Below are 27065 nucleotides of genomic sequence, written 5' to 3'. Positions count from 1 at the left end.
TTTTTTACAGCGGAGCTACCACCTGAATCCCCAGCGCAAAATTAAAATTCCAGTTAGTCAGCCCGGCGCCGAATATGTTCATGGTTGGCAACAATGAATTGAAAAATCGTGCTCTCGATTACGTAACTAAAAGTTTAACTGATATCAAATATATCTAACTTTTTTTTTAGTTGTATGGCAAAAGACTCAGTTGTTTTCCCAGTAATAAATTAAATATGCACATTTTGAAAATTTCATTTTATAACACACAAAGCATTAAAACTGAAGTGTTTCAATTTACAAAAATATAAAGTTTTGAAATAAGCCCCATGTTCTGTTAACATTCCGTGTGGAAATGTAAGTACACAGGTACGTTGGAGGTTACAACACTTTTCGTCTGAATTAACTAGTCCTAATTACATTTATTCTCTGGAAAAGAGAAATACACAAGGACCATTAAGCAGTTCTTTCATTACATGTAATATTCTCTTTAGAGACTGCCGAGTAAAAATAAAACTAAAAGTAAAACGGAAAAGCTTTGCATAATATAACTGTCCTGTAAAGAAACTTGTTTAGTTAATTTAATAAAAACACTTTTTGTTTGTTTTGTTTTTTCTATGTTTCTTGTATTAATAATTTTTGATACAAGGGAGGTGGATAAAAATTTAATTTTTTAAAAAAATACAGGGTGTCCCATTTTGGTTGAAATCATAGGGTATCTCCGTTATTAGTAAAGTTAGGAGGATGCGGTTTGCACAAACATGTCCGGCTTTTTTGCCAAACGGAAGATGCTATAACAAAATTTCATAGCTCTCTTCCTGTCTGAGCTACAGGGTTATTTTGAAAATTTGAAGAAATTTAGGACAGCCCGTATCTTTGTTACTGTGAAAGGGATTGAGAAGGTGAAAACTGATCCTTGTAGAACTTTTTTAAGTAGAATAGTAGAATACAATGGCGTAGTCTCTTTTTCTACGAAAAAAATATTCTTGAAAATATAAACCAATGTTATGTTTTTTCACACAAAACACCCTGTATATGTATAAATCGCATGATACGTTTTTTCCTATGAACTTCTTCAAAATATATAACACTGTCTATTTATTTTCGCTATTGACTGCAATATTTAAGATATCATTTTCTTCTTTCGCTGAATCTCTGAATATGTTTTTCTTCTTTTTTACAACGGGATTTATTATAACGGGATATGTTTGCAAATATCTAAAAGCTTGCCTGATAGCATTTGTCAGATCTTCGACTGTTGTAGTTGCCACGATGTTTTTCATATTTCAAAAATTTCTAAATACAGAAATCGAGACAAATCTGGGCTTCAGGGAGGCTATCGTATGGGTTTATTATTGATCTTGGAACTAAAATTCTAAAAATTCCGGTAAGATAACTTCCAAGATTTAAATCGGTAATAATATAATTCGGTTCCAAGAAATAGCAATAGAGAGCTAATTGTGTCAATTGTGTCAATTGCGTTCATTGTGTCAATTGTGTTCGTTGTGTAACTGGCGTTACCCAAACTGAAAGAAAAAAGTATCCGTTGCTCAGGGTTAGAGGAAAGATGGGTTCATAGGTAAGGCTGTTGGCTTGCGGCGACTTTCTAATGTTGTTAAATATTAAAATAAAAAATGATAATATTTAGGCTGCAAAGATTTCAATATTGATGTTAAGTATTTGTATAGATATGGTCAAAGACAGTAAAAAGGGCGCCACTTACTTTGTTTATGAAAGGGGTAAAGTAAGTAACAATAAGGGTCTATTATGTTTATCAAGAATAAAAGTCAGAGATTACTATCCTACATTAAAAATTTATTTAAAAACAAACACAAGTATCAGCTAGTTTCAATGATCTCAATAAAACTGTAAGTTATTTTAAATAAATTCAAATTTAGTAACAGTATTCTTCGGACTATGCTACTTAATATAAAACAGGTGAAATTTATGTATGTATCAATAAGATGATGTTTCGAAATATGTCGTGTCCAAAAACCTTCAAGAATGAATACGTTTTAATAATTTTCATATAAAATATCATAACAAAGTAAAAGTATACTGTTTGAATGAAATTATAACTTTTAACGTTAACTGAAAGGTAATTTTGAATATAATATATAGGATAAATAGTAATAATTTACAGATATTAAACTGTTGTCTCAGAAATTGTAAAATAAAAGAGTACCTTGTGTATCGGACTTATCTGTATAGTTTCTTATGATGTTGTAAACAGATAGATAGGTAGTCTCCAGACTAACAGAAGTGGAAGCAGATGACTATGGCAGCAGAAGTCTTCGATATCAGTAGAAGAACAAACGTAAGGTCATGAATGCTGTCTTAAGGTCTACGGAGGTGCATACAAAATGAAAGTGGGTGAAATTTAAGCGGCATACAATTACTGTGTTCCATATACTATACTACTATGTATCATACATTTACTCAGATTCATATAATTACTTAAATCCATATAATTACTCTATAAGTAAAAGAGATAGTTCTCAAAACAGACGCTTAACACAAAAAATAATTTACGGTCTGAAATTCAGCTTTACATAAACCAAAATATATTCAAACCATATGCTGATCCAAACCAGTAATTAAATATTAATCAAAACCTTATCAAAACAAATCAAAAAACGAGAATAACTGAAATAAAATTTAGTTACTTATGACGATGCAAAATGGCGTTTGTTTTTATTTTTCAGACAGAGTTTTTGAATATAAAATAATTATTGTTTATCAATATTTTGTGCTTTATTTATTTATTTATTATTTAACAATGGTTAAAGTGTGTGTGGTGCGAAGTTGATTGAATAGCTGATGGAAAAATTAAGAGCAAACGCAAAGCCTACGGTATGTAAAATACATAATATAATTCAGTATTGTATTATATGTAAAAATTAGAGTCAATCAAAAGTGTTGTAAACATTTTTGGTAAGATTATTGACATACATGTTACAAAGTATATTTTTACAATCCTTTTTATAAAGTTACAACCTAAATAAAATTTATTTTTAATGATTTTAAAGTTTGACAGACATGCACAAATTGTTGGCATTTTTTTAAACAAGTAAAAGTAGGAAATACATAAAATTGTAGGTACTTTCAAGAAATATAGTTAACTGTAAGTGCTGTATTTTAATAATCTATCAAAAATCAAAATCATCAGGATAATATTAGGTATTGATTTTCAGACAAGAATTAGATTACAGTGATGGTCAAAAGCATTTAGATATTGCTTTGAAATCTACAGATAAGGTATGGCAGTTTCATTTTAAAGAACAAGATGTTAAAGTTTGTGATAAAATTGTTATCAGAAATACTGTCCACTTCAGTATTTACCATAGTATTTACATAGGAAAATATTGGAGGATGAACTCTACTTGGCTCTACCAGAGATTATACAGATTATCATCTTTGTTTTTTCTTTATTGTTTTTCGTGGTTCCAATTTTCGAAATCGGGCACTAGTTAGGTGACTAGTTTGCGCACATAGCACGCCCACTTATGGCCTCTAAAATTGTGCACAGCGCCTGACCAGCACAGTTATTAGAGAGATATCGGAAAACCGAATAGCGTCATCCAGTATTTACGCGTACCTTATCATTAGTTATAATTACGATATGCGCGAGTCAATATTTAACGCAACACCCGCTAATAACGTTACCGCCTGACGTAATTTGCGGATCAATTACACCAAGCGCTCTTTCTAAATAACCTCTGATAACGTTTAAAAATTGCTTAAATGGGCATGTGCGGGTATTCGACAACCGGAGCCGGCCGGCGAGATCTTTTATTTTAGGTTATGTTTGAATTGTTTTGAATTATTGCTTTAGTTTTATTAGGTAGGTAATTTGATATTTAAGTAGCTGGGATTATTTTTAATTAAATAAATATGGCCCCAAATATGGATTCCACCTCTTCCAATACTAAAGAACCTATAAAGAGTCTTAGGTTTACAGCAGATGACGACTTAGCCCTTCTAAGAGAATTTGTTGCTTGTTGCCCTAAACCCACTGGCAGACGTTGAACAATAAAGCACTGGAAATAAGCCATTTAGCCCTTTAGTTTTAAAATACCTAGTAAACAAAACAATTTCAAAGTTTTAAATTCAACGTTAGGTTAAGTTTAAATAGCAGACGCGACGCGAACAGAATATTTTCCGATCCAATAACTATAAATGAAACGAGTTAATACCACCCCATGTAAAGGAAATAACACCTGGCCTTGTTAACGTCCATGCACGCTATTCGGTTTAGCGATATCTCTCTATTACGCTGTTTATTGTTATTTTACGCGAGCTTATTTTTGCGCACAGGAAATTTGACTCGTTTGCACATCGTCATAAAAAACAATTTTCGTACCACGAATTAGGGACAAGATTTTTATCTGTATACTTATAGGCTACCTAATCTGTGGCTCTACCTACTGCCTCAGGTTAATTTAAATTCTGAGTCGCGACAACGGCAACAAGCAAGAAGGGCACCATTAAATGAATATTATACACATAAGTATTATTATACACAGAAAGAGTAATATTATACACATAAATATTAACATTTTGTAGAGCAACAACACAATAAAAAACCAAAATATGAACACCAGCAACTAAAACAGGAACCATTAAATGAATGTTACACGTAAGTACAATTTGATCGAATAAAAAACGGCGTCAGTGATGCCTATGAAATGAAGATTGCTGTCATTTTTTATGTAAAATGATATGGAGAATGTCATCGAGATGTTCGTTTCCAAGCCAACTGGACGCCGTGTTTTTTCGATCATACAATATTATTATACACATAAATAATATTATACACATAAACATCCCTTGATAAAGATCAACATTTTGTAGAGCAATAACAGCATCAAATAATGGAGCCTACTGCTCAAATCAAAAACAAAATTTCAGCATTACCACTTTATTACCACTTTATCAATAAAAGAAATTATTGAGTTTATGAGTCTAGATCCTACAAGCAAGCAGATCTATCACATAATTTTAAATGAAGATTTATCTGTTATAGTATGTATAAACACTTTGCATCTTTTATTCAATGTTGTAATGAATTAACAAACTGCAGGTAATTTATTCTAATAACGAAAAAAAAACTTTGGATCAAAAAATATTTTCTTCTGATGAGGTTTATGAATATTAAAGTCTGTTGAAGTTTGGCCATTATGTGTTGGTCACAATTTATTTATGATGTTACAGTAGTTAAACCATCTGAGTACAAAACATGTTTAAAATCCACTATTCTTAATGAATAGCAACTACCAACTTGAGAGGAAGCTAAGAGAAAGGTTCTATTGGGTGGACTACAAGGAAAATGGACATATACATGAGGATCTGGAAGGGCTATTACATTACGTCTTATTACGTCTCAAGCCATGAAACAATAGGAAACGAAATTCAAAGGAAAATATTACAATACGTGGGATGCAAATTATAGTGAAAAGAATTGAGAAAAAGAATTATTAAAAGTAGTTATTGTTAAGATAGTTAAACCATCCAACTACCAAATATATTTAAAATCCACTATTCTGAATGAATAGCAACTACCAACTTGGGAGGAAGCAGCGAGAACGATTCTATTGGGTGAACTACAAGGAAGACATGAGCATCTGGAAGGGCTATAAAATTATATTATTATTTCATGTCCCAAGCCATGTTGGAATAGCTGGGAGTGAAAAAGAAGATAATACTGCACACGATTCTTGTCTAGAAGTAGTTGATATGAAGGTAGTTAAGCCATCCGTCTATCGAACATTTAAAATCCACTATTCTGAATGAATGGCAACTACGATGGCAAAATGTAAATAAATACTTCTACAGTATAAAATTATATTATATTGGCTTAATTTTTATACTAAATATCATGTGTTACGTTATTTTTGACCTGCATTATATTTATTTAAATCCCATATCATCAATTAAACTTTTAATAAAGTTTTCCTAATTATAATTAACATTAATTTTAAACTAAAGCTTTTTCATCTTGAATGAGATTTACGAAATAACTTATGAGAAACAATAAAAAGAGGCTCTGATATCTGAGTAATCGATAATAAAACCACATATTGACTTACTTTTATACTAAATAAATGTAGGTATGAAGTTATTTTAAAGCTGCATTATATTTATTTTAAACCCATCACCAATTATTACTTTAAATAAAATTTTTCTTAATTATAATTACCATTAATTTTAAGCTAAAACGATAAGAATATTTTTTCGTCGTCTTGAATGACATTTGCGAAATAACTTAGGAGAAACAATGAAAAAAGGACCTAGTCTATTGCTGCTGAATACCAATCTGTAATTTATTTCATGCAACATGAAAATAAAATTGTATTTTTTTAAACCCGCGGCTTCGCGTTTGATTCACGTCACGTCAAATATTTATGATGTATTTATGTCTTGAATCATCTGTTCTAAAATGTTCGGCGCATGTCTTAAATTTTAGGATCTTGCTACAGCAGCGCCATCCTAATTCTTCCCTTTTTTTGACCATTTTTTAATGCACGGAGTTATTTCTCCTTACCTCTACACTCCATAGAACTGTAATAACTGTAATATATGAAGTTTGGCAAGTTCGACATGTAGCGAATAGATGGCGTTAGAAAAAAATAATAAAAATCTAAATATTTAAATTTAATTTTATTAGATAAGAAATAAAAACGCTACAGTGTGCGCGGTGACGTTTTTTACAAGAGACTTTTTTATATAGGGATAGGGGTAGTTTTGACCCTATCCGTATTGTTTCTTCATTTTCTTGAAAGCCATTTTAAAGCACTTAGCAAAACATAGACACCCAAAATTTCATTCATAGCAATAACGGTTCTTAAAATATCTGAAAAAATGCGTTTATTTTTTTAAAGTTTGATGCCCTCTAACAGACAAACGAAGCACTTTTGTATAGAGGTAAATTGTGTCCAATGAACGTATTTTGATTCCAAAAATAACGTAGTAGTTCAATGTCCACGGAATATTAGGACACCCTGTCGTATAAAAAATGGTCATCGAAATATATGAAAAACTAAAATACAAATGATTTAATTAAAAATTTATTTATCCCAAAATATTAGGCTGTCCCAAACTGAATGGTTTCTATAGTTAAATATACTAACACACAGACACAATAAATATATAAATAAAAGTAGAAAAGTAGAAAAATATGTAAAAATACCTTATATTAATCTCTTAATTAACTTATCTAGTATTTCAGTGGAAGTTGCTTAAATTATTCAGTATTTTAAAATTCTATTTCACTAAGTATTCCTTTCTTTGTTGCTCCAGCATATTTTCTAAATAAATGCATTTTTCTTGTAACGCTTTGTGCTCTATTTGCAGCTCATTTAGGATTTCGTCCTTCCTAGCAACGGAAATTTTAATCCTGTAACAAAAGTTTCACAATTTAAAACAGGAACAATAGGTCCTCCGATACAGAGTGAACCGTTATTATATGATAATACATTTAAAAATCACCAAAAAATATTTTATGAAAAAAACATTCAATAGATTTTTTCTTTTATACGATTTTTTTATAGATTCATTAATAAAAAAATGATATTCTCTAGGAGAAAGAAAATCTAATTATACAGGTTGGTTCGGAACTCTATTTCGGAAACTTCGGCAGCATATTATGCAGATAAAATAAATAAAAAGTTCCTATAAATTATGTCCTAAAATGCTTAGTTTTGAAGATACAGGTGTAAAAGTTTTAATTTTATTTCGATTGATTTTTTCCAAATAATTTCTGAAGTAACGTTAATATTTGGATGAAAATTGTTGTCTGGGACTTTTTTGACATGAGAAATTTGATCATGATGTCAGTATGACTCCTACTTGTAGAGGGCGCCATGCGCCACCCACTTATTTTTTAGATGATTTGAAGAGTGATAACTTTTCGTCCGTACCTGTATAAAACTAATGAGTAAAAAATATACATTTACGACGTCTCTTACGTAAAAAATGTCTCTTGGTAAAAATTGCTACGAGTAATGATTCTCGAGATATTTGGAATCGATATTATCAATACCTGTCAACATTGACATAAATTAAACTTGTTAACTAAATAGTTATTAGACCAAAATTATAAATTTGAAATCATGTTGTGTCAAAAGTTCAACAGAAACTACACGTATATATCGTAATTTATTCGAAGAAAAATGTATGATTAATATAAAAAAATAAACATTTCTCAAATTTGTCGTTTCAGTCAAATAACTATCTACTCAACATGTTTCTTTTTTGTCAATAATGACACGTATTGACTACTTGCATTCTAAATATCTTGAGAACGGTTATTTGTAGCGACTTAGAAAAAAATTACGGAAATGTATATTTTTTCACTCGGTGGTTTTATACAGGTACGGACGCGAAAGTTATTACTCTTCAAAACAGTTAAAACAAATGGCGCCCCTACAAATAGGAGTAATATTGACATCAAAATTAAATTTCTCATGTCAAAAAAAATTTCCAGACACCAATTTACATCCAAATATTGACGTTACTTCAGAAATTATTTGGAAAAAATTGAAATAAAAATTAAATTTCTACACCCTGTATCTCCAAAACTTAAAACATACATTTATACGAACTTTTTTACTTATTTTTATCTACAAAATATGCTGCCGAAGTTTCCGGAATACAGTTTGGACCACCCTGTACACAGGGTGTCCCAGAAATAAGTGCAAGTGTTTTAACTGGTAGTATAGTTCAACACCAGAAACACGCCTATGAGTTCTTTTTCGCGAAAAAAAAAATTGAAAATTGGATTTTTTTTTTGTTTCTAATTAAAAAACATAATCTCTTGATAACATGGCAACATAGGTATTAGATTAAATTTACAAGAAATAAAATCCTGAAAAGATCCAGTGGTTCTCAAAATTTTAGCAAAATAAATTTTTTTTTGGAAATTTTCAAAGTAAAATAACTCCGTTATTCTGGACTTATTTGAAAAACGATAAAGAGAAAATGCGTTTCTTTTATCGAGATCTATACCACCCCTTAAAATACTTGCACTTATTTCTGGGACACCCTCTATATAGAAAAAAAATGTAGTTTTAAGAGTAGTATTATAATTTTAAAATTGGTTATTATTATTGTTATTGGTATTTAGATATGTAAACTGTGAATACTAATTTTGGGACTTTTTGTCGTCCTGTTTGTGTTCCGATTGTTCGTTTGTCCGTTTGTCCGTTTGTGTTCCGTTATATCTTTTGACATTATCTTTCTGCAATGCTAAAATCTATCGTGCGATGTCGTTATTTACTGATGGCAACCTTCATTGGTGTATAAAATTCTCTGGGCACCGAATATATTAACTATAAACTGTGCCCCAGGGCACAAAGGGGAAAATTAACTGTAGACCCAGGTCACTACACACCGCTTCAAACAACACAAAACTAAACTAATAACACGAACCAAAATGCAAAAGCAATTCTTCTTAAAAGTTTTATCGATATTCGACAAAACATACAGCAATATGATTGTTTATTGGTTTCATTATCTAGTATTATATTTTCAATAATAAATAGTTTAGTCTTATATACTTAAAACACATTAAAAATAATTGACATTATAATATTACTGAATTTAATGTTGAAATTACACCTTATAAACAAAAACTTACCTTGAATACAACTGTTGTATTTCTTTGTCTCTGTTATTTTTTAGCTGCGCAACTTCCTTTTCCAAAGCTTCCATTTCCTTTTTCATTTCTTGCCTTAATATTTCTTTCATCTCGGCGCGTTCTTTGTTAAAGTTTTCAGTTTGCTATTGAACGGAATAAATCAATGCTAATTAGTAATTTGTATTTATTTGGGCCAATTACTATTTTATTTTCGATGTATTAAAATTTATAGCGGCCTAACGAAAGAAACTGACCCATTAATAAAGATGAACGATGATCATAATTTCTAGTTATTTCGGTTCTTTGAAATAAAAATTTAGTATTATTCTTTGAATAAAAAGATTTAGGAAAGAGCATAACAAAAAACTTAGGTTGAGCGCGATGGGGACCAAAAATGGCCGACTTAAATTCCGGGTTATCAGTGCCGTTCTAATTTAATCCAAAACATGTAAAAATTATGATGTAGAGTAGACTCAATAATTTGTTGTTTTATTTTACGTTGTCAATACATGCTGGCATTTATTAAAATTGTGGACACCCTGTACACCATATTTTTTGCGGACGACCAGATAGTCCTAGCCCAATATCACGACGACCTTGAATATATGGCAAGGAAGCTGATACAGGAGTATAAGAAATAGGGGTTGTAGGTAAATATCACCAAAATTGAATGTATTGTTACGGATTCCGTGGGTCCACTAATTTAAACTCACGATAAAATACTTAACGAATTTATTTTCTCACTTTATACACAATTACTAACTTATAACACACAACAAACTAACTATTTATAAGATTCCTTCACCAAATTGTCCGATTTTCAATTTCCACGCGGTATATTCAAATTTCAAAAACTGTCTCAGTTGTCGATGGCTCCGGCTTATATACTCTATTGACTGCTTCTCGAAATTTCCCCAATTCTCGGAAAGCGTATTTCTTCATACCAGACAATTCTATTGTCTGATTCCCTTACTTCTCGACTTGACTAAAAAGATGGCGCCTGAAAAAAAGTCTTTTTAATTTCTGGCGGATACGTTGCGGTTGTGCAGGCAACCAGTAATACATTTTTTAATTTCTGGCGGATGCGCCATTTTCTTGACATTGCCCCCTTCTCAAATTTGATCGTCCCGATCTAAGGTTTCCTGTCTGGTATCTCTTCAATCGATCCAGATGAACTACTTTCATCTTACTTCTAGGGCTGCGTTGAATCCGGTACACAACATCATTTATCCTCTTGATGACTGTATAAGGACCTTCCCATGCTGGAGTTAACTTTGGGGACCTCCCTTTCTTGCGCTGTGGGTTATATAACCATACCATATCGTCCTGTTGAAATCCCGTAGAATTAGCTCTGAGGTCGTAACGAGCTTTCATCCGGTCACTGGCTAGCGTAATCTTACTTCTCACGGCCTTATGAATTCCCAATAACCTTTCCTTCAGTTCATCCGCGTAGTCCTCTACGTTCGTGGTGCTGTCGTCTGGTGATCCGAACACCAAGTCACAAGGCAACCGTAATTCTCGACCAAATAAAATCTTCGATGGTGAAAGTCCGGTGGTGTTGTGAACTGCACTTCTATATGCCATTAGGAATAGTGGTATATGCTGATCCCAATCTCTTTGATGTTCATCCACCATTTTCGAGAGATGTTCTTCAATGGTCTTATTGAATCTCTCGACCATCCCATCAGACTGCGGATGTAAAGCTGTTGTCCTAGTCTTGTGAATACCAAGCAGATCACACATCTTCTGGAACAGTCTTGACTCGAAGTTCCTTCCTTGGTCAGTGTGAAGCTCTAAAGGAATTCCAAATCTACTGAAGACATTATTGACTAATACTTCAGCTACAGTCGATGCTTCTTGGTTTGGAATGGCAAAAACTTCTGGCCATTTACTGAAATAATCCATCGCCACTAAAACGTACTTGTTGCCCTTGTGCGTTTCAGGGAATGGGCCTGCAATGTCAACAGCGATTCTTTCGAATGGCAGTCCAACGTTATATTGTTTCATTTTTCCCCTAGATCGAGTGCTTGGTCCTTGGCTGGCTGCACAAATTTTACATTGTCGACACCATTTCTTGACATCTTCGCAATAATCCACCCAGTAAAAGCGATCTCTCAGCTTGCTCAAGGTCTTGTTTACCCCAAGATGGGCTCCAGTTTTACCACCGTGAATTTCTTCCAATACCTGGGTAACTTTCTTCCTTGGTACCAGTAACTGAGTTGTTACTGTGCTGCCATCCGCACTTTCCCATGTGCGCTTTAACAATCCATTCTCAATCACCAGTGAATTCCACTGAGCCCAGAGAGCTTTGAAAATCAGCCCTCTGTCCGCAATTTCCTGCCACGATGGTCTCTCGCCGTTACCCTCCTTGAGCCGTAGTATTGCTCCGATGTCTGGATCTTCCATTTGATCTTTCCTCAATTGTGTCGTCGTCCACTGTTCATCGGTTCCAAGCAAAAACTCCTTATGATGACAGTGCCTTCACGTTGTTCCGTTTTACAGCAGTGCTTACAATCAGTTTGACAGGGTCTTCTGGATAAACCGTCTGCGTTACCATGCATTTTTCCAGCACGATGTTGGATGGTAAAGTGATACTGTTGGAGCTTCTCGAGCCATCGTGCTATTTGACCTTCAGGTTGTTTCATCTCCATAAGCCACTTGAGAGCCGCATGATCTGTCCTAATTAAAAATTCTTGGCCGTACAGATATTTATGAAAATGATCAACTGCTTTTACAATTGCTAGCAGCTCCTTCCGGGTAACGCAGTAATTCCTTTCTGGTTTGGATAGAACTCGACTGTAATATTCTATCACTCGTTCTTCGCCATCTTGCACTTGTGATAGCACTGCACCTATGCCGATGTTGCTGGCATCTGTGTCCAGGATATACCTCCTTTGTTGTTGTGGGTAGGCTAGAATAGGACTTGAACATAAAGCCGTCTTAAGTCTTCCAAAGGCTACATCACAATCGGTGTTCCATTCGTAGCCGACTTCATCACCTGTAAGTTTATGTAAAGGTGCAGCTATGTTGGCAAATCCCTTGACAAATCTTCTGTAATATGTGCATAAACCCAGAAAACTTCTAAGTTCATGTTTGTCGCGAGGTTTAGGCCAATCCTTGATTGCAGCGATTTTCTTCTGGTCGGTGTAAATTCCGTCTGCTGAGACTACATGACCCAAGAATTCCACTTGTCGCTGGAATAAACTACACTTCTTCGGGTTCAAGTACAGGTGAGCATTCCGTATGCGGCCGAAGACATCTTCTAAATTTCGCAAATGCTCTTCAAAAGTTCTTCCCATAACCAATACATCGTCGAGGTAAACCAAGCACGTTTTCCAAGTTAATCCTCTAACACCACCTCCATAAGACGTTCGAAAGTGGCTGGAGCATTATAATCCAAACGGCATGACCTTGAATTGGTATAGTCCGTTTCCTGTAGAAAAAGCCGTCTTTTCTTTATCGCCCTCGTCCAGACCCCAACTTGCCAGTATCCACTCTTTAAGTCGAGAGTGGAGAACCAGCACGAACCTGCCAGAGTTGTTAATGTGTCATCTATACGTGGCAGTGGGTAGCTATCTTTCTTAGTGACGTCATTGAGCTTCCTACAGTCCACGCAGAATCGTGTACTACCATCTTTCTTCGTCACCAAAATAACAGTCCATAACCATGGACTTGATGATTCTTCGATTACTCCATCTTCTAACATCTTATCTACCATTGTCTCCATTTCTTGTTGTTTGGAAAGGGGCACCCTTCTAGGACGTTGTCGAATCGGCTGAGCATGACCAGTATTAATCCGGTGCTTCACAAAATCCGTTCTTCCACTGTTGTACTTCTCAAAAATACTGCCATGCTTTAGCAGAAACTGCTTAGCCTTCTGTTTCTCCTCAGGTGTTAGGTGACCCATGGCTGTTCTAGATGTTTTAGTGTTTCTTTGGATGCCATTTGTGTAACAGCTGACGACACTTCATCACATCGGGTGACACTTCTTACAGGTTCGCAGATGGCTATCTTGTCACCTTTTTGAATCTTGACACAATTCGGGAAAACATTCGCAATTCTGATCGGTATATTCTTGTCGGTGTTCACCAATGACTTTCCTACTAAGTACCTATCTTGTTTCTTGTCGCCACTTTTTACCAGTCCAACACAGCACCCAGCGATTTTCTCCACTTTACCGAATACGATCTTCTCGGTATTACCAGGTATCACCACAGTTTCCGCTGATCTTACATCCATTCTGCCTGGTCCCTCGTCTGGAGATAACATGAACTCTTCATATCCAATATTTAAGATATTTCTCTGGTGATCGAACGAAAATCCATGTTGACGAATCATATCCATGCCCAAGATGAAGTCATCTTCAATATCTGCCACTAAGACGCTATGCTGAAACTTCAAATTTCCTAACTTCAGTTCGACGATAGCCTTTCCCCGTGCAACGGCCATTTCCCCCGTAACTGTACGTAAACACACTCTTCTTCCCAGAGACATCAGCTTCAATCCTTGCACTGAGTTAGCCCGCACCAACGATACCATAGCGCCAGTATCCACAGTCATTCGAATTCCCTTTCCATTGACTTTCCCGTCGATCACCAAGCTGTCAGCGGTTGTTCCTAGACTCCTAATGGAAAAAATCCTGGGGGCTCTGTTCTCCCCAGTCAATACTCGCCCCTTAGTATTGACTGATTTTAGTTTTCCTGGTGCCTACGTTCTCTGGATGCTGAACGGGATCGCATGAACGCGGCAATCCCGTTTGATGTGGCCATTCCTGCCACATCTATAGCACCTTATGTCCTGGGATCTTCTCTGGTTCTCTGTCTGGTTATTGTTGATTCCCTTGTTTATTAGTAGCTCACATAGTTTGTCGAATTTTCTACACATCTCCTCCAAACTTCTGTGGGTACTCTCGGGCTGTTCCTCTACCGTACCGATCTTATCTTCGGTCTAGGGATGGCGCTAAAAGCAGCTTCGATTTCCAGCGCCCTGACCAGTGCTTCGCTGCTGGTAGAAAATCGGGATATTTGCAGCGCCCTCTCTAATTCGTTGTCCCTCAGTCCGCTGATAAAGCACTGAGCAGCGAGTTCCTCCCTAAATCCTTCCGGTGCTTCTGGAATGCCAGGTGTACCAGCCGTCGTCAAGAGATCTGCTTCAAATTCCTCTACCGGAACTCTCTCCGGACACTCTGCAGGCGTGTCTTGATCTGGGCCTGGTAAAGTTGGCGTCGATGTTGGTCGCCATATCTTCTGTCAATGCAGCTTAACTAATGTTTCGTATTCCTGCTGTTGGGCTGCGGGAATAGTTTGTAGCAATTCAGGGCAGGGCCACGCAGCGCTATGACGAGTGCCGCTGCTTTCTCCTGGTCCGGTCCATCCGTTGGCAGCAGCGGCTGCTTCAAACTGGCGGTGGTACATTGTCCAAGTAGTTTGTCCATCATGGGTCAGGGCCTTGAGGTTTGCAGTTCAAGAGACGCCAGGTGTCCTTGCTTGTACCTTGGTCTTCTGTAGGTCTCATCTCTAATTTTCCATTTTCTGCTGACGTTCTTCCAGATCTTCTACGACTTCTTGGAAATGGTTCTCCTATCGTTTTCAGGTCTTCAAAATTCTTCCTTAGTCAAAATTCCTGATTTTCTAAGTTTTCTTAAGACGGTCTGATCTTCTTGTCTTTCTTTTTTTGGCGGCGCGTTTCTATATCTTCTAAAATTTCCCCTCCATTCATTCTTCTGACGCCTTTCTAAATTGCCTTCAAAAATTTTCTCAAGCCGGGCCTGTTACTTCTTCTTTGTCTTGTAGTCGTTGAATTTTCATATCTTCTAAAAATTTTCTCAAGCCGGTCCTGTTCTTCTTCTTTGTCTTGTTGTCGTTGAATTTTCAAATCTTCGAAAATTTTGTCTTGATTTTCTAAATTTTCAGTAGGCGGTCTTGTTCTTCTGCTTTCTCTTTTCGCAGCTTCTCTTGTTCTTCTGCCTTTTCTCTTCTCATATTCTCCATAAAATCGCCCTAATAGTTTTGCTTACTTCCTCCATTTTCTTCGCTTGTTTCCTTGTACCAACCATAAAAATACTCTAATCCGGTCTAAAAATCTTCCAATCCACTTAATTTCTTCTTAAATCCTCTTGAATCCACTTCTGACACCAATTCGATTTTACAAGATTCCGTGGGTCCACTAATTTAAACTCACGATAAAATACTTAACGAATTTATTTTCTCACTTTATACACAATTACTAACCTGCATACACACAACAAACTAACTATTTATAGATTCCTTCACCAAATTGTCCGATTTTTCCATTTCCACCCAGTATATTCAAATTTCAAAAAACTGTCTCAGTTGTCGATGGCTCCGGCTTATATACTCTATTGACTGCTTCTCGAAATTTCCCCAATTCTCTCGGAAAGCGTACTTCTTCATACCAGACAATTCTATTGTCTGATTCCCTTACTTCTCGACTTGACTAAAAGATGGCGCCTGAAAAAGTCTTTTAATTTCTGGCGGATACGTTGCGGTTGTGCAGGCAACCAGTAATACATTTTTAATTTCTGGCGGATGCGCCATTTTTCTTGACAGTATGACTGTAGGGGGGCCACAAGAGAACATAGTCTTAGAGGATGGAAGCGTGATAAAAAAGCGTGATAAAAAACTGTGACAAATATAAATATCTTGGATTAAAAATAACTAACCCAAACCAAACCAATTATTTTACAGTGTTTTTCGATAAATCGCAATCTATCGCAATATGCCACTGTTAATTTAAGTTCAGCCGCCAACTTCCTTCTAGATTTACTACCCCTAAACTAATTCGAGCTGTATAAAAAATTATAAATAACATAAAATAAATTATAATTTCAAATCAAATTCAAATGTGTCAAATGAATTGTCAAACAGAACTGTCAACGGTTCCTACCCTAGGTCCCCAACTAGGGTAGGAAGCATTAAGGTTGATTCTCACTATACCTTCCATATCAGCTCCCATCCGTTTCCCCTCCGTTTACATAAAATATTATATCATGTAAATGAATAAGACAATGCACACTATCCGTTCCGTTTCCCTTCCGTTCCATATTCTTTCCTTCCATACATTTTTTTGGCGGACGGACTGAAGCGTTTCGGAAACAGCGTTGTCAAGTTTTTACATTTGTACCAGTTCTGTTAAAATTTTGCTGATATTTATTTATTCTTTCACCTCTTAATTAAATCTATTATCTTTTTCAAAAGATACAAATTTTTAAAACAAAACTTTCGTAATGATATAAATTGTACAATAAAAAGTATGGAATTGATACGGAACGGAAGCTTACGTATAGCGTCAAATCAATAAAAAAATACGGAACGGATATGGAATGGATATGGCATGGAAACGGAAGGTATAGTGAGAATCAACCTTTATACTCCTTCCTTAATATATTTATTCAAAGAATAAAATCACCAGTATTTTTTTTTGCTGAAATAACTACATCCATTCTGTCTATATAAAATACTACATATATTATGTGAATGAAATAGACTTGACTATATTGCATCTATTTTCTTTGTACTTAGTAATATAATTCTATCAAAGGTCAATCAAATTTAATTAATGATCTATAAATTTAAGTGTTTTCCACAACATGTTTTTTGAAATAGCAAAATTGCTTTATTAAATAATTTCAAGGTTCAAATTGAGTTCTTTGAACCAACGTATTCTAATTAAACAGTAATAACGAAATGTTTTAATTAAAGAAGTTTAGGCATGGTTGTGTTGAAAATGTATCTACGAGATCTGTACGAACCTGCTTATATTCGTTCAGTTGAGTTTCCAATTGTTTCAGACTAGCCTGGAGGCCAATTATAACTTCTTCGTTTTCAATTAGTTTGGTCTTAGTTTCTAAATATTTATTTTTCGCTTCCTTTTCGGAGGTCTCCAGATCCTGTATTTCTTTTTCGTATTTTTCTTTCAGTCGGCTATAGAATAAATTATTTCTGATTGATATTTTTCTCTTATTATAATGAACTATAGGAAATTAATTAGTAATGTTAAAGCTTCTTTCGAAACCTCCCAATTAGTGGAATAAATTAATGGTTTCAATCACACTTCATACTTTTTAGTTTACGATCATTAACGATGTCTAAAAAACACAATTAAAATTAACAGAATATCCTAGCAACAACTTGCGGTAATCATTTGTATCCATAGAGAAAGCCTAATAGTACGAGAGCTAGCAACGTCGGGAAAACAAGTATTTTAACTAAGATTTATTATGCTCTCTGGAACAGCATGCGGCCCGTCTGGCTGCCGATACCCGTTGCGTTTACTACTGCGCATCCAAAGAAGATCCTCTATTTTTTACTTAGCGCTTTAAATTCTAGTATTGAATAAAAATCGAGCAATTCTCCATTAGCTCGGCGCGTAGAGCTTTCGCCTATGACGCGAAGGTCAATGGTTCGATACCGGCTGGGGGTGTAACTTTTTTATTTTTTTTTTCGTTTATATTCTGATAGTAAAGTATTAAATATTTGCTTTTTTATCACCAGAACGGATGGCGCTTATGGGTTTATGATCCGTAGTGGGTATAAGTAGAATTTGATACTTTCATTTGTTTTGAAGGATTATTGTAGTAATTAATTATTAGGCAGGTTTAGGATGGTCTGGCTGCCGCGCCGGTAGGTTGCGTTCATTACTGCGCATCACATGTGTACAGGGTGTCCCATTTTTGTGCGTTTTTTGGGATTTCTCGTTTATAATTTTATTTTAAAGATTTCAACATAATATATAAAAATTAACATTTTAATGCTTTATTAAGGTAATTTCTGCCTGTCTTTCTTCAAATTTTTTTTCAGCTGTTGTTTATTATTTTAATAATACTTTTTTTAACAGATTGTTATCTAAAAGCTACACAAGTTTATTTTCAGTTCAGTTTGTTAAGATAACGATGAAAAACAAAATTATCTGGTTGAATTAAATTAAATAAAATAATAATACTTTCTAAACAAGATTGATTAATGTTAATGTATAGAAAATGCACAAATCTAGGGGTAAAATATTTAGTTACATAAAAAACTAGCCAAGTAATGTGAAAAAAAAAACGCATCATTGTATCTCCACTCATAAACGAGAAATCCCAGATATCCCAAAACGCACGAAAATGAGACACCCTGTACCCATGTGATGCGCAGTAGTGAACGCCACCTACCGGCGCGGCAGCCAGACCATCCTAAACCTATCTAATAATTAATTACCACAATAATCCTTCAAAACAAATGAAAGTATCAAATTTTACTTATATACACTACGGATCATAAACCCATAAACGCTATCCGTTCTGGTGATAAAAACGCAAATATTTAATACTTTACTATCAGAATATAAACGAAAAAAAAATAAAAAAGTTGCAACCCTAGCCGGAATCGAACCACTGACCTTCGCTTCATAGGCAAAAGCTCTACGCGCCGAGCTAATGGAGACTTGCTCGGTTTTTATTCAATACTAGAATTTAAACCGCTAAGTAAAAAATAGAGGATCTTCTTTGGATACGCAGTAGTGAACGCAACGTGTATCGGCAGCCAGACGGCTTGCACGCTGTTCCAGAGAGCATAATAAAAGATATATCAAAGAGCCAGACGTCTTAAAATACTTTCTCGAAAACGTTGCTAGCTCTTAGACTATAATATTTAACTTATAAAACAATAAACTTTTGATTTCTAACCACATTTTCTCTTGGCGGATGATAATCAAAAATCAAAATGACATTCTTCGCAAATTTTGAAGTACAATTAGTGGAAAAGTTAAAAGTTTGGTAAGTTTTTCCACTAATAGAAAATTCCTACTACTACTTTTGACGTTGTAAATGCTTACATTGATATTAGAGGAACAAACTTCTACGCTAATAATTGAAACCACTAATTTATTCCACTAATTGCGAGGTTCTAAATGAAGCTTAATTTCTTAGAAATTGAAAAAATAAAAGTTCAATAAGATGTTTTTTTATAACATAATTTCGAACAAAATACATAAAAACCTCGATAAAAACATTTTAATTCTATGCTCTAAAAAAATATTTTCGAAAATTCTCAATTCGGATAATTTATAATATTACTTATAAACTTCAAAATAAAATATGATTTTCCATTATTTGAATTAACAACCTTAATCTACAAAAGCATAATTATTTTTTAGATATTTATAATTTGTTGTGCTCTATGGCAAACAAATATCCCAAACAAAATGCATAAGTATTTTGATCATTCTTTGTCTTTAAAATATATCAAATAGTATTTAAATTATAAAGAAATGTGTCTCATAATTTTTAAAATTATGATATGAATTGTAATGCTTATTGTAATAACATGATAAGCCACTCAACCAGAAATCAGTTTTATTAACTAGTAACTAGTGTTTTTCTTGCTTTTTATCCAACAAATTTGTTAGATAAATATTTAGCGAGTTAAACTAAACTAACTCTAAAACCTCTCTAAATTTATATTTTATTAATAAGTAAATTTTCACACTTTTTTAAATCTGCGAAGTCTAATAATTCAGAATTATGGATTTGTGGCATATCATGTTATTACAATAAGCCTTTTAACTACTAAAAGTAGCATAAATATTTAGAAATAGAGGATCGTGTCAACTACACCCAGATGCAAGAAAACGCAACGGAAAATGTTTTTGTCCAATTTAAAGTGTTATATTTTTCATATTTTTAGTCCTATTATCATGAAATTTTTAGCACACTGTATATAAATATATGAACTTTAATTTGTAAACTCAGTTTTTTTATAAATTTTAATAATTGGCTTATTATACAGGGTTAACCGAAGGGTTGTTATTTACCCTAACTTTAAAACACCCTGTGCAATAATTTCGTAAGCAAATTTTCCTAAAATACTATTTTTCGATCAGAACCACGTCTCCTCGGCATACATTATTTTTTGGATCATGTCAATACATGCCTTTGTTAACTTTTAAGAGCGAAATGAACTTGCAACCTACAATTTGCAATTTCTTCAATTAACAATATTTTTGATGTTATTTTTCAATCTGATGATGTGCATGATTTTAGTGATTATTATGAATTAGATACTATTATGAACTGCCGAGCATGTTCGACAGATCTGAACCCTATAGAACACATTTGGGAAATGCTTGGCAGGAGGGTTAGAGGTCGCGAAGCGGGCACCAGTTTCATTAAATGAACTTCGCTTGGTCCTTAAAGAAGAATGAGAAAACATAAATATGATATATACAACCTCATTGACAGTATGAACGGACGTCTACAGGCAGTTATAGCAGCCAATACAAAGAGGCAATACAAAGTAATAGGGTATTTTTTAGATTTTTTTTTCTGTTTATATACTTGATGATTACCTACTTTAATCATAGTTAGTTCTATTATCTTTATTAATGTTTATTAAAATCAGGACTGTATTGTTTTTTATTTGGTATAGAGTATCCAATGCAGCATAATATGATATTACGACAAAGTCACCAAAACCCGGGCGTATTGAAAAATAACATCAAAAAGTAATGATAATTGAAAAAATTACAAATTGTTGGTGGCAAGTTCATTTCGCTCTTAAAAATTAACCAAGACATGTGTTGTCATGAGATAAAAAACAAAATAAACAGGAAAGATGGTTCTGACAGAAAAATAAAATTCTAGGAAAATCTGTTCACGAAATTATTGCACAGGGTGTTTTAAAGTTAAGGAAAAAAACAACCATTCGGTAAACCCTGTATAATAAAGCCCAATACTAAAGTTTATGAAAAACTGAGTTTATAAATTCAAGTTGATATATTTATATACAGTTTACCAAAAAAATCATGAAAATTGGGCTAAAAATAAGAAAAATATAACATTTTAAATTTGAAGGAAAATTTTTCCGTTGCGTTTTTTTGCATCTGAGTGTAGATAATTAATAACGTAAAATATACAGGGTGATTAAAAATTTATGGGCCATCTCTCGTGGGGAGATTCCTAACGTAAAAATAAGGTTTATTCCAATTCTGCTTTGTTTCGTGGCTACAGTGTGTTAGGTTAGGTTAGTCTTAATATTTGTTCACTTTATTATAATTTTCTTCCAAATACTTTTAGAGATTCCAATGAAATTTTCAGGGTAAAAGTTACTATAAATGAGACATATTTTAATGCTAAAAATGTATCGAAATATACACCAGGGACGTGCATATGGGTTATCACTGGAATATTTTTCTAAAAAAAATGTACGCCACTGACTTTTTTTCACTTGTTGGCGAAATAGGGTAAGCCGTTTAATACCGATTAATTACCAATTTTATTAATTTGCTTTGGTCCAAGTCTAATAGCAATTTTAAAAAAAATAATATCATTAACTTGCAAAAGTTTTAAATAACATCATTGATTCCCGATCAAAAAATATGAAAAAAAGTTCCTATAAACATGAGTATGAAAATGCATAGTTTTAAAATTACAGGATGTTAAAACTTTTTAAATTTAGGCCTTGTGTAATTGTCTTAAAATTCCATTATTTTTTATTTCAATTTGCTGTAACTTGAACGAATAGTAATAATATTTAATAATAAATTAGATAAAATAAATAATTTGTTAATTTTATTTTTATTGTAATATTATTAAATGTAATTAATAAAATTGCGTTTATCTCATCAAGGAGATCAAAATCGACAAAATAACAAGATACAACTTTTAATTGGCATTAAACGGCCGCGGCCTATACAATATTGGTATAAAAAAAAAGGTCAGTGGCGCACATGTTTTTTTTTTAAATGTTCTAGTGATAACCCATATACACGTCCCTGATAAATCTATGGACACTATTTTAGCCATTAAAATATGTAGCACCAATAGTAACTTAACCCTCAAAATTTCATTTGAATCGCTAAAAGTACTTATAAGAAAATTATAATAAATCGAAAAAATATTATATTATATTATATAGACTATAGATAAACCGAAAGATTATTAAGACTTTAACACCATGTAGCTACGAAACAAAGCAGAATCGAACCTATGTTGATATGAAAAATAAATCTTAATTTGACGTGAGGAATTTCCTCAGGAGAGATGGCACATGTTTTTTGAAACAATCTGGATAAATAAAAACAAACCGACAAAGTAAAAAATGGGTTGTTATATTACAACCTGTTCATATAATGCTTGCTTTAAATTAACTCAGACAAAATTTTATGTTAATAATAAATATACACCTAATTCGGTTCTCGGTGCTTTGTTCTATCTGACATTTCGTCTCTCCCGCTTCCCTCTCCAGTCTTTCAATTACTTTTTCGATCTCCTGATCCCGTTCCTTTCTGTGCTGTTCTCTGATGGCGGCCTCTTTTTCTATTAAGGCCGTCGCTTGGTTCTTATTAAAATTGGCCTTCCACGTTTCGAATTCGAGACGCGTCGCTTCCTTCAAAAGCTTCAGTTCATTAGAATGTCGACGAATAACCACCTGAAAATAAAGACAAATTGATATCTAATTTTTATTTATCTTTTCTTACGCTAAAATACATTGAAATGTTCAATTTAATTCAGGTTTGTACTAAATATACAAAATATGCAGAAATGTATATTTTGCCTATAATCCAAGCTAATAACCAATGCGATTCAAATATTTAGTCTGCTTAACTAAGAATAATTCTAATACGTCCATGACTAAAATTCTAACGTACTCGCATTTTTTTTGTTTACAATGTAATCAAATATTGGGCCGATATCGGCTCCATAAAAATGTATTGTTTTCACTTTTGCAACTAAATAGTTGGCCGACTAAAAATTACATGTCAGTGCGTACCCTAATTATCCTAAGAAAACTCACAATAGAAAGGCAGAAAAATGCATGCTTCATTTAGAAATATGTAATAATTACTTTTATTCAAATATGCGATAATTGTTTTGAGTAGTGTATTTTAAATTCTATATCTAGTTGTAGTAACAAAAATGTAGAAAGTTCATATCCAATAGATGTCTAAAGTTTTATAAAACTTGTGTTATGTAAAGAAGTCCTTCATTTTTCTTAACGTTTACCTGCAATTAGTTTTTTAATTAAAATTTTAAAAAGAAATAAATCTGGGGAATCCCTAGGTAAGGTCTGAAAAATGAATTATGCATTTTTAAGATTGTAAAGCTCCTTTAGGAAAGTAATACAAGACAATATATACAGGGTGGTACGAACTGTATTCCGGAAACTTTGGCAGCATATTCTGTTGATTAAAATAAGTAAAAACGTTCGTATAAATGTATGTCCTAAAGTGCTTAGTTTTGGAGATACAGGGTGTAGAAGTTTCATTTTTATTTCAAATTTTTTGTAAATAATTTCTGAAGTAAGTCAAAATTTGAATGAAAATTGGTGTCTGGGAGTTTTTGGACAAGAGAAATTTGATTTTGATGTCAACATGATACCTACTTGTAAAGGGCGCCACCTACATATTTTTAACTAGCTTGTAGAGTAATAACTTTTCGTCCCTACCTGTATAAAACTACCGAGTAAAAAAATATACATTTACGACGTTTTTTACGTAGAAAAAGTCTTTTGATAAAAATCGCTACGAGTAATGGTTTTCAAGATATTCTGAATCCAAATTGTCAATATCTGTCGTCAATGACATAAATTAAACATGTTTACTAAATAGTTATGTATTATACTGGAATCATAAATTTGGAATCTTATTGTGCCAAAAGTCCAACAGAAACTGTTTTATCATCATTGTTTTCAAAGAAAAATTTATGATTAATTTAAAAGAATAAAAAGTTCCCAAATTTATCATTTCGGTCAAATAACTATCTACTCGGCATTTTTATTTTTTGTCAATAATGACGTGAATTGACGCGATTTCCATTCTAAATATCTTGAGAACGGTTGCTCGTAGCGATTTTTACCAAAAGACATTTTTTACGTAAAAAATCACGAAAATATATATTTCTTCACTCGGTGGTTTTATACAAGTACGGACGAAAAGTTACCACTCTTCAAAACAGTTAAAACACATGTAAGTGACGCCCCCTACAAAGAGGGGTCATATACAGGGTTGTTCACCACATACGACACGGAGTATTGTAGCTAAACGATTAGATTTATACAAATTGTAAGTTTTGTGTTCGTTGAAGGACTATTAGAGCTACAATTTAAAAATATTTTTACAAAATACAGTGTCACAAATAAATAAAAAATATCAAAGTTATATATTTTTAAATGAAACACCCTGTATATTATTACATTTTTAGTTTCTACGATTAAAATAAAGGTAAATTTGATTAAGGTTTACCGCACTTTGATCTTACCGTTTTTGAAATATTTTCAATTTTGTGAAATTGCAGTCAATATTTTAAGGCTTCATTTCTCCAAGGGTATCAAAGTTTTTAATACTAAATATTTACTGAAGTTTACTTATTGATCAGTGATTGTGTTGCAATAATAAAAATTATACTACCTCATACAGAGTGTCTAAAATTTTATTTTAAATAATTACTAGCTTTAAACGGCAATAACTTTCTAACGTTTAATTTAAATGGAACACCCTGTATATTTTATGAGAATTAGATGCATAATTTAATAGTCTATCAAATTGTATTATACTATTTTTTACCTATCTCTTCAAGTTTCCATAGAAAATACATTTTCTTGTAATTTAAAACTCATTTATCAATATACCCATGGAATACTGACATTTTAGATTATTTTTAAAGATATACCAAATTTTTAAAGAGTACAGATACTAATATTGTCGATATAGCTTGTTTATTTCATTAAGAAATAAAAAAACTGTTTAAATATTTGTTGAAGAGGACCAATTAATATGATTCCAGTATTCAAACTACATTAATTAACCGTTTGCGTTGATTAATAATAATTGCTCCAAATACTAAAAAACTGAATTTTGTATGTGTATTAGACAGTGTGGTAAAAAGTAACACCTTAAAAATGATACCTATTTAATTTTTTGACAAATACTTATTTATAACAACAGAAACATTCATTTTCATAAATTATTATTATATTGATTTCTGACTCAAATCCACATTTATTTAGAATAATTTATTAACGGACATAATTAAGTATTAATTAATTAGTATTTGGGCGGAAATAATGGTGGTATATTTAATTAATGGTATACTATTTTATAAAGATTTAAATATTTTTCTTTTTGCATACAAATGGGCTGGTAATATTTTGTACATTTGTTGCTTTAAAAACAATCTAAAATGTCAATATTCCATGGATATATTGATAAATGAGGTCTAAATTATAAGAAAATGCATTTTCTACGAAAACTTGAAGGGATATGTAAAAAGTGGTATAATACAATTTGATAGACAATTATAGTATGCATCTCAATTTCTCCTAAAATATACAGGGCGTTCCATTTAAATTAAACAAGTTATTGCCATTTAAAGCTAGAAATAATTTAAAATAAATTTTAGACACTCTGTATGAGGTAGTATTATTTTTATTATTGCAACACAATAACTGACCAATAAGTAGACTTCAGTAAATATTTAGTATTAAACACTTTGATACCCTTGGAGAAATGAAGCCTTACAATTTTTACTGCAATTTCACAAAATTGAAAATATTTCAAAAACGGTAAGATCAAAGTGCGGTAAACCTTAATCAAATTTACCTTTATTTTAATCGTAGAAACTAAAAATGTAATAATATACAGGGTGTTTCATTTAAAAAAATACAACTTTGATATTTTTTATTTATTTGGGACACTGTGTATCTTGTAAAAATATTTTTAAATTGTAGCTCTAATAGTCCTTCAACGAACCCAATACTTACAATTTCTAAAAATCTAATCATTTAGCTACAATACTCCGTGTCGTATGTGGTGAACAACCCTGTAGACGTCAAAATCAAATTTCTCATGTCAAATACTCCCAGACACAAATTTTCAAAGCATTTTAGGACAGACATTTATACAAACACTTTTACTTATTTTTATCTGCAAAATATGTTGCCGAAGTTTCCGGATTACAGTTCGGGCCACCCTGTAAAACTTAAAAAAAAACATTTAAAAAAAAGTTGGCTTGTAAATAATGATCTTCAATGTTTTTTACAATTTTACATGTAAAATGAATGCGATCTTAATGCCAAACCAACTCTGACGCCATTTTTTCAATCATATTTTATTTTTACGATCAATATAACTTTTTTTACCTGTAACTGATCGTCAAATTCCTCTTTGGCGTGCTTAATCGCCCTTTCTTTCTCCACTTGGGCCTGCTCATCCCGCTCGTCGCACTCCTTCATTCGATTTGCGTGTTCCGTTTGCAAACGTTTGTTTTGTTCTTGGTAGTTTTTTTCCTCCGATTCCACTAATTTCTCGTACCTAATGGAAGGGAATATTAACCTAAATCTCGCATTATAGATACAATGTGCAGAAGTTTTTCAATGCACGTTTATAGAATGCAATGAATTTGTTTTGTTTAGAAGGAGAATATACAGGGTTGTTCACCACATACGACACGGAG

At 32.9% G+C, this 27065-nt stretch overlaps 1 protein-coding gene across 1 annotated transcript in view; it reads right to left on the bottom strand.

Annotated features, from left to right (window-relative positions):
• Positions 1 to 7160: 7160 nt before the first annotated feature.
• Positions 7161 to 27065, bottom strand: part of LOC115888289 (centrosomal protein of 131 kDa-like) — a 44400-nt gene continuing 24495 nt past the window's right edge. Inside the window, exons 11-15 of the mRNA XM_030907966.1 lie at positions 26752 to 26923; positions 22799 to 23043; positions 17388 to 17559; positions 9617 to 9759; positions 7161 to 7375 (exon numbers count right to left, since the gene is read on the bottom strand). Of these exons, the coding sequence (XP_030763826.1) occupies positions 7243 to 7375; positions 9617 to 9759; positions 17388 to 17559; positions 22799 to 23043; positions 26752 to 26923 (865 nt within the window). The 3' untranslated portion in view covers positions 7161 to 7242. The remainder of the gene's footprint in view (positions 7376 to 9616; positions 9760 to 17387; positions 17560 to 22798; positions 23044 to 26751; positions 26924 to 27065) is intronic.

Source organism: Sitophilus oryzae, unplaced genomic scaffold (genome assembly GCF_002938485.1).
Source record: "Sitophilus oryzae breed Bouriz unplaced genomic scaffold, Soryzae_2.0 scaffold_1167_pilon_pilon, whole genome shotgun sequence".
Taxonomy (NCBI): Eukaryota; Metazoa; Arthropoda; class Insecta; order Coleoptera; family Curculionidae; genus Sitophilus; species Sitophilus oryzae.
Note: the sequence above shows the minus strand (reverse complement) of the source record. Positions and strands in the feature narration are given on the sequence as shown.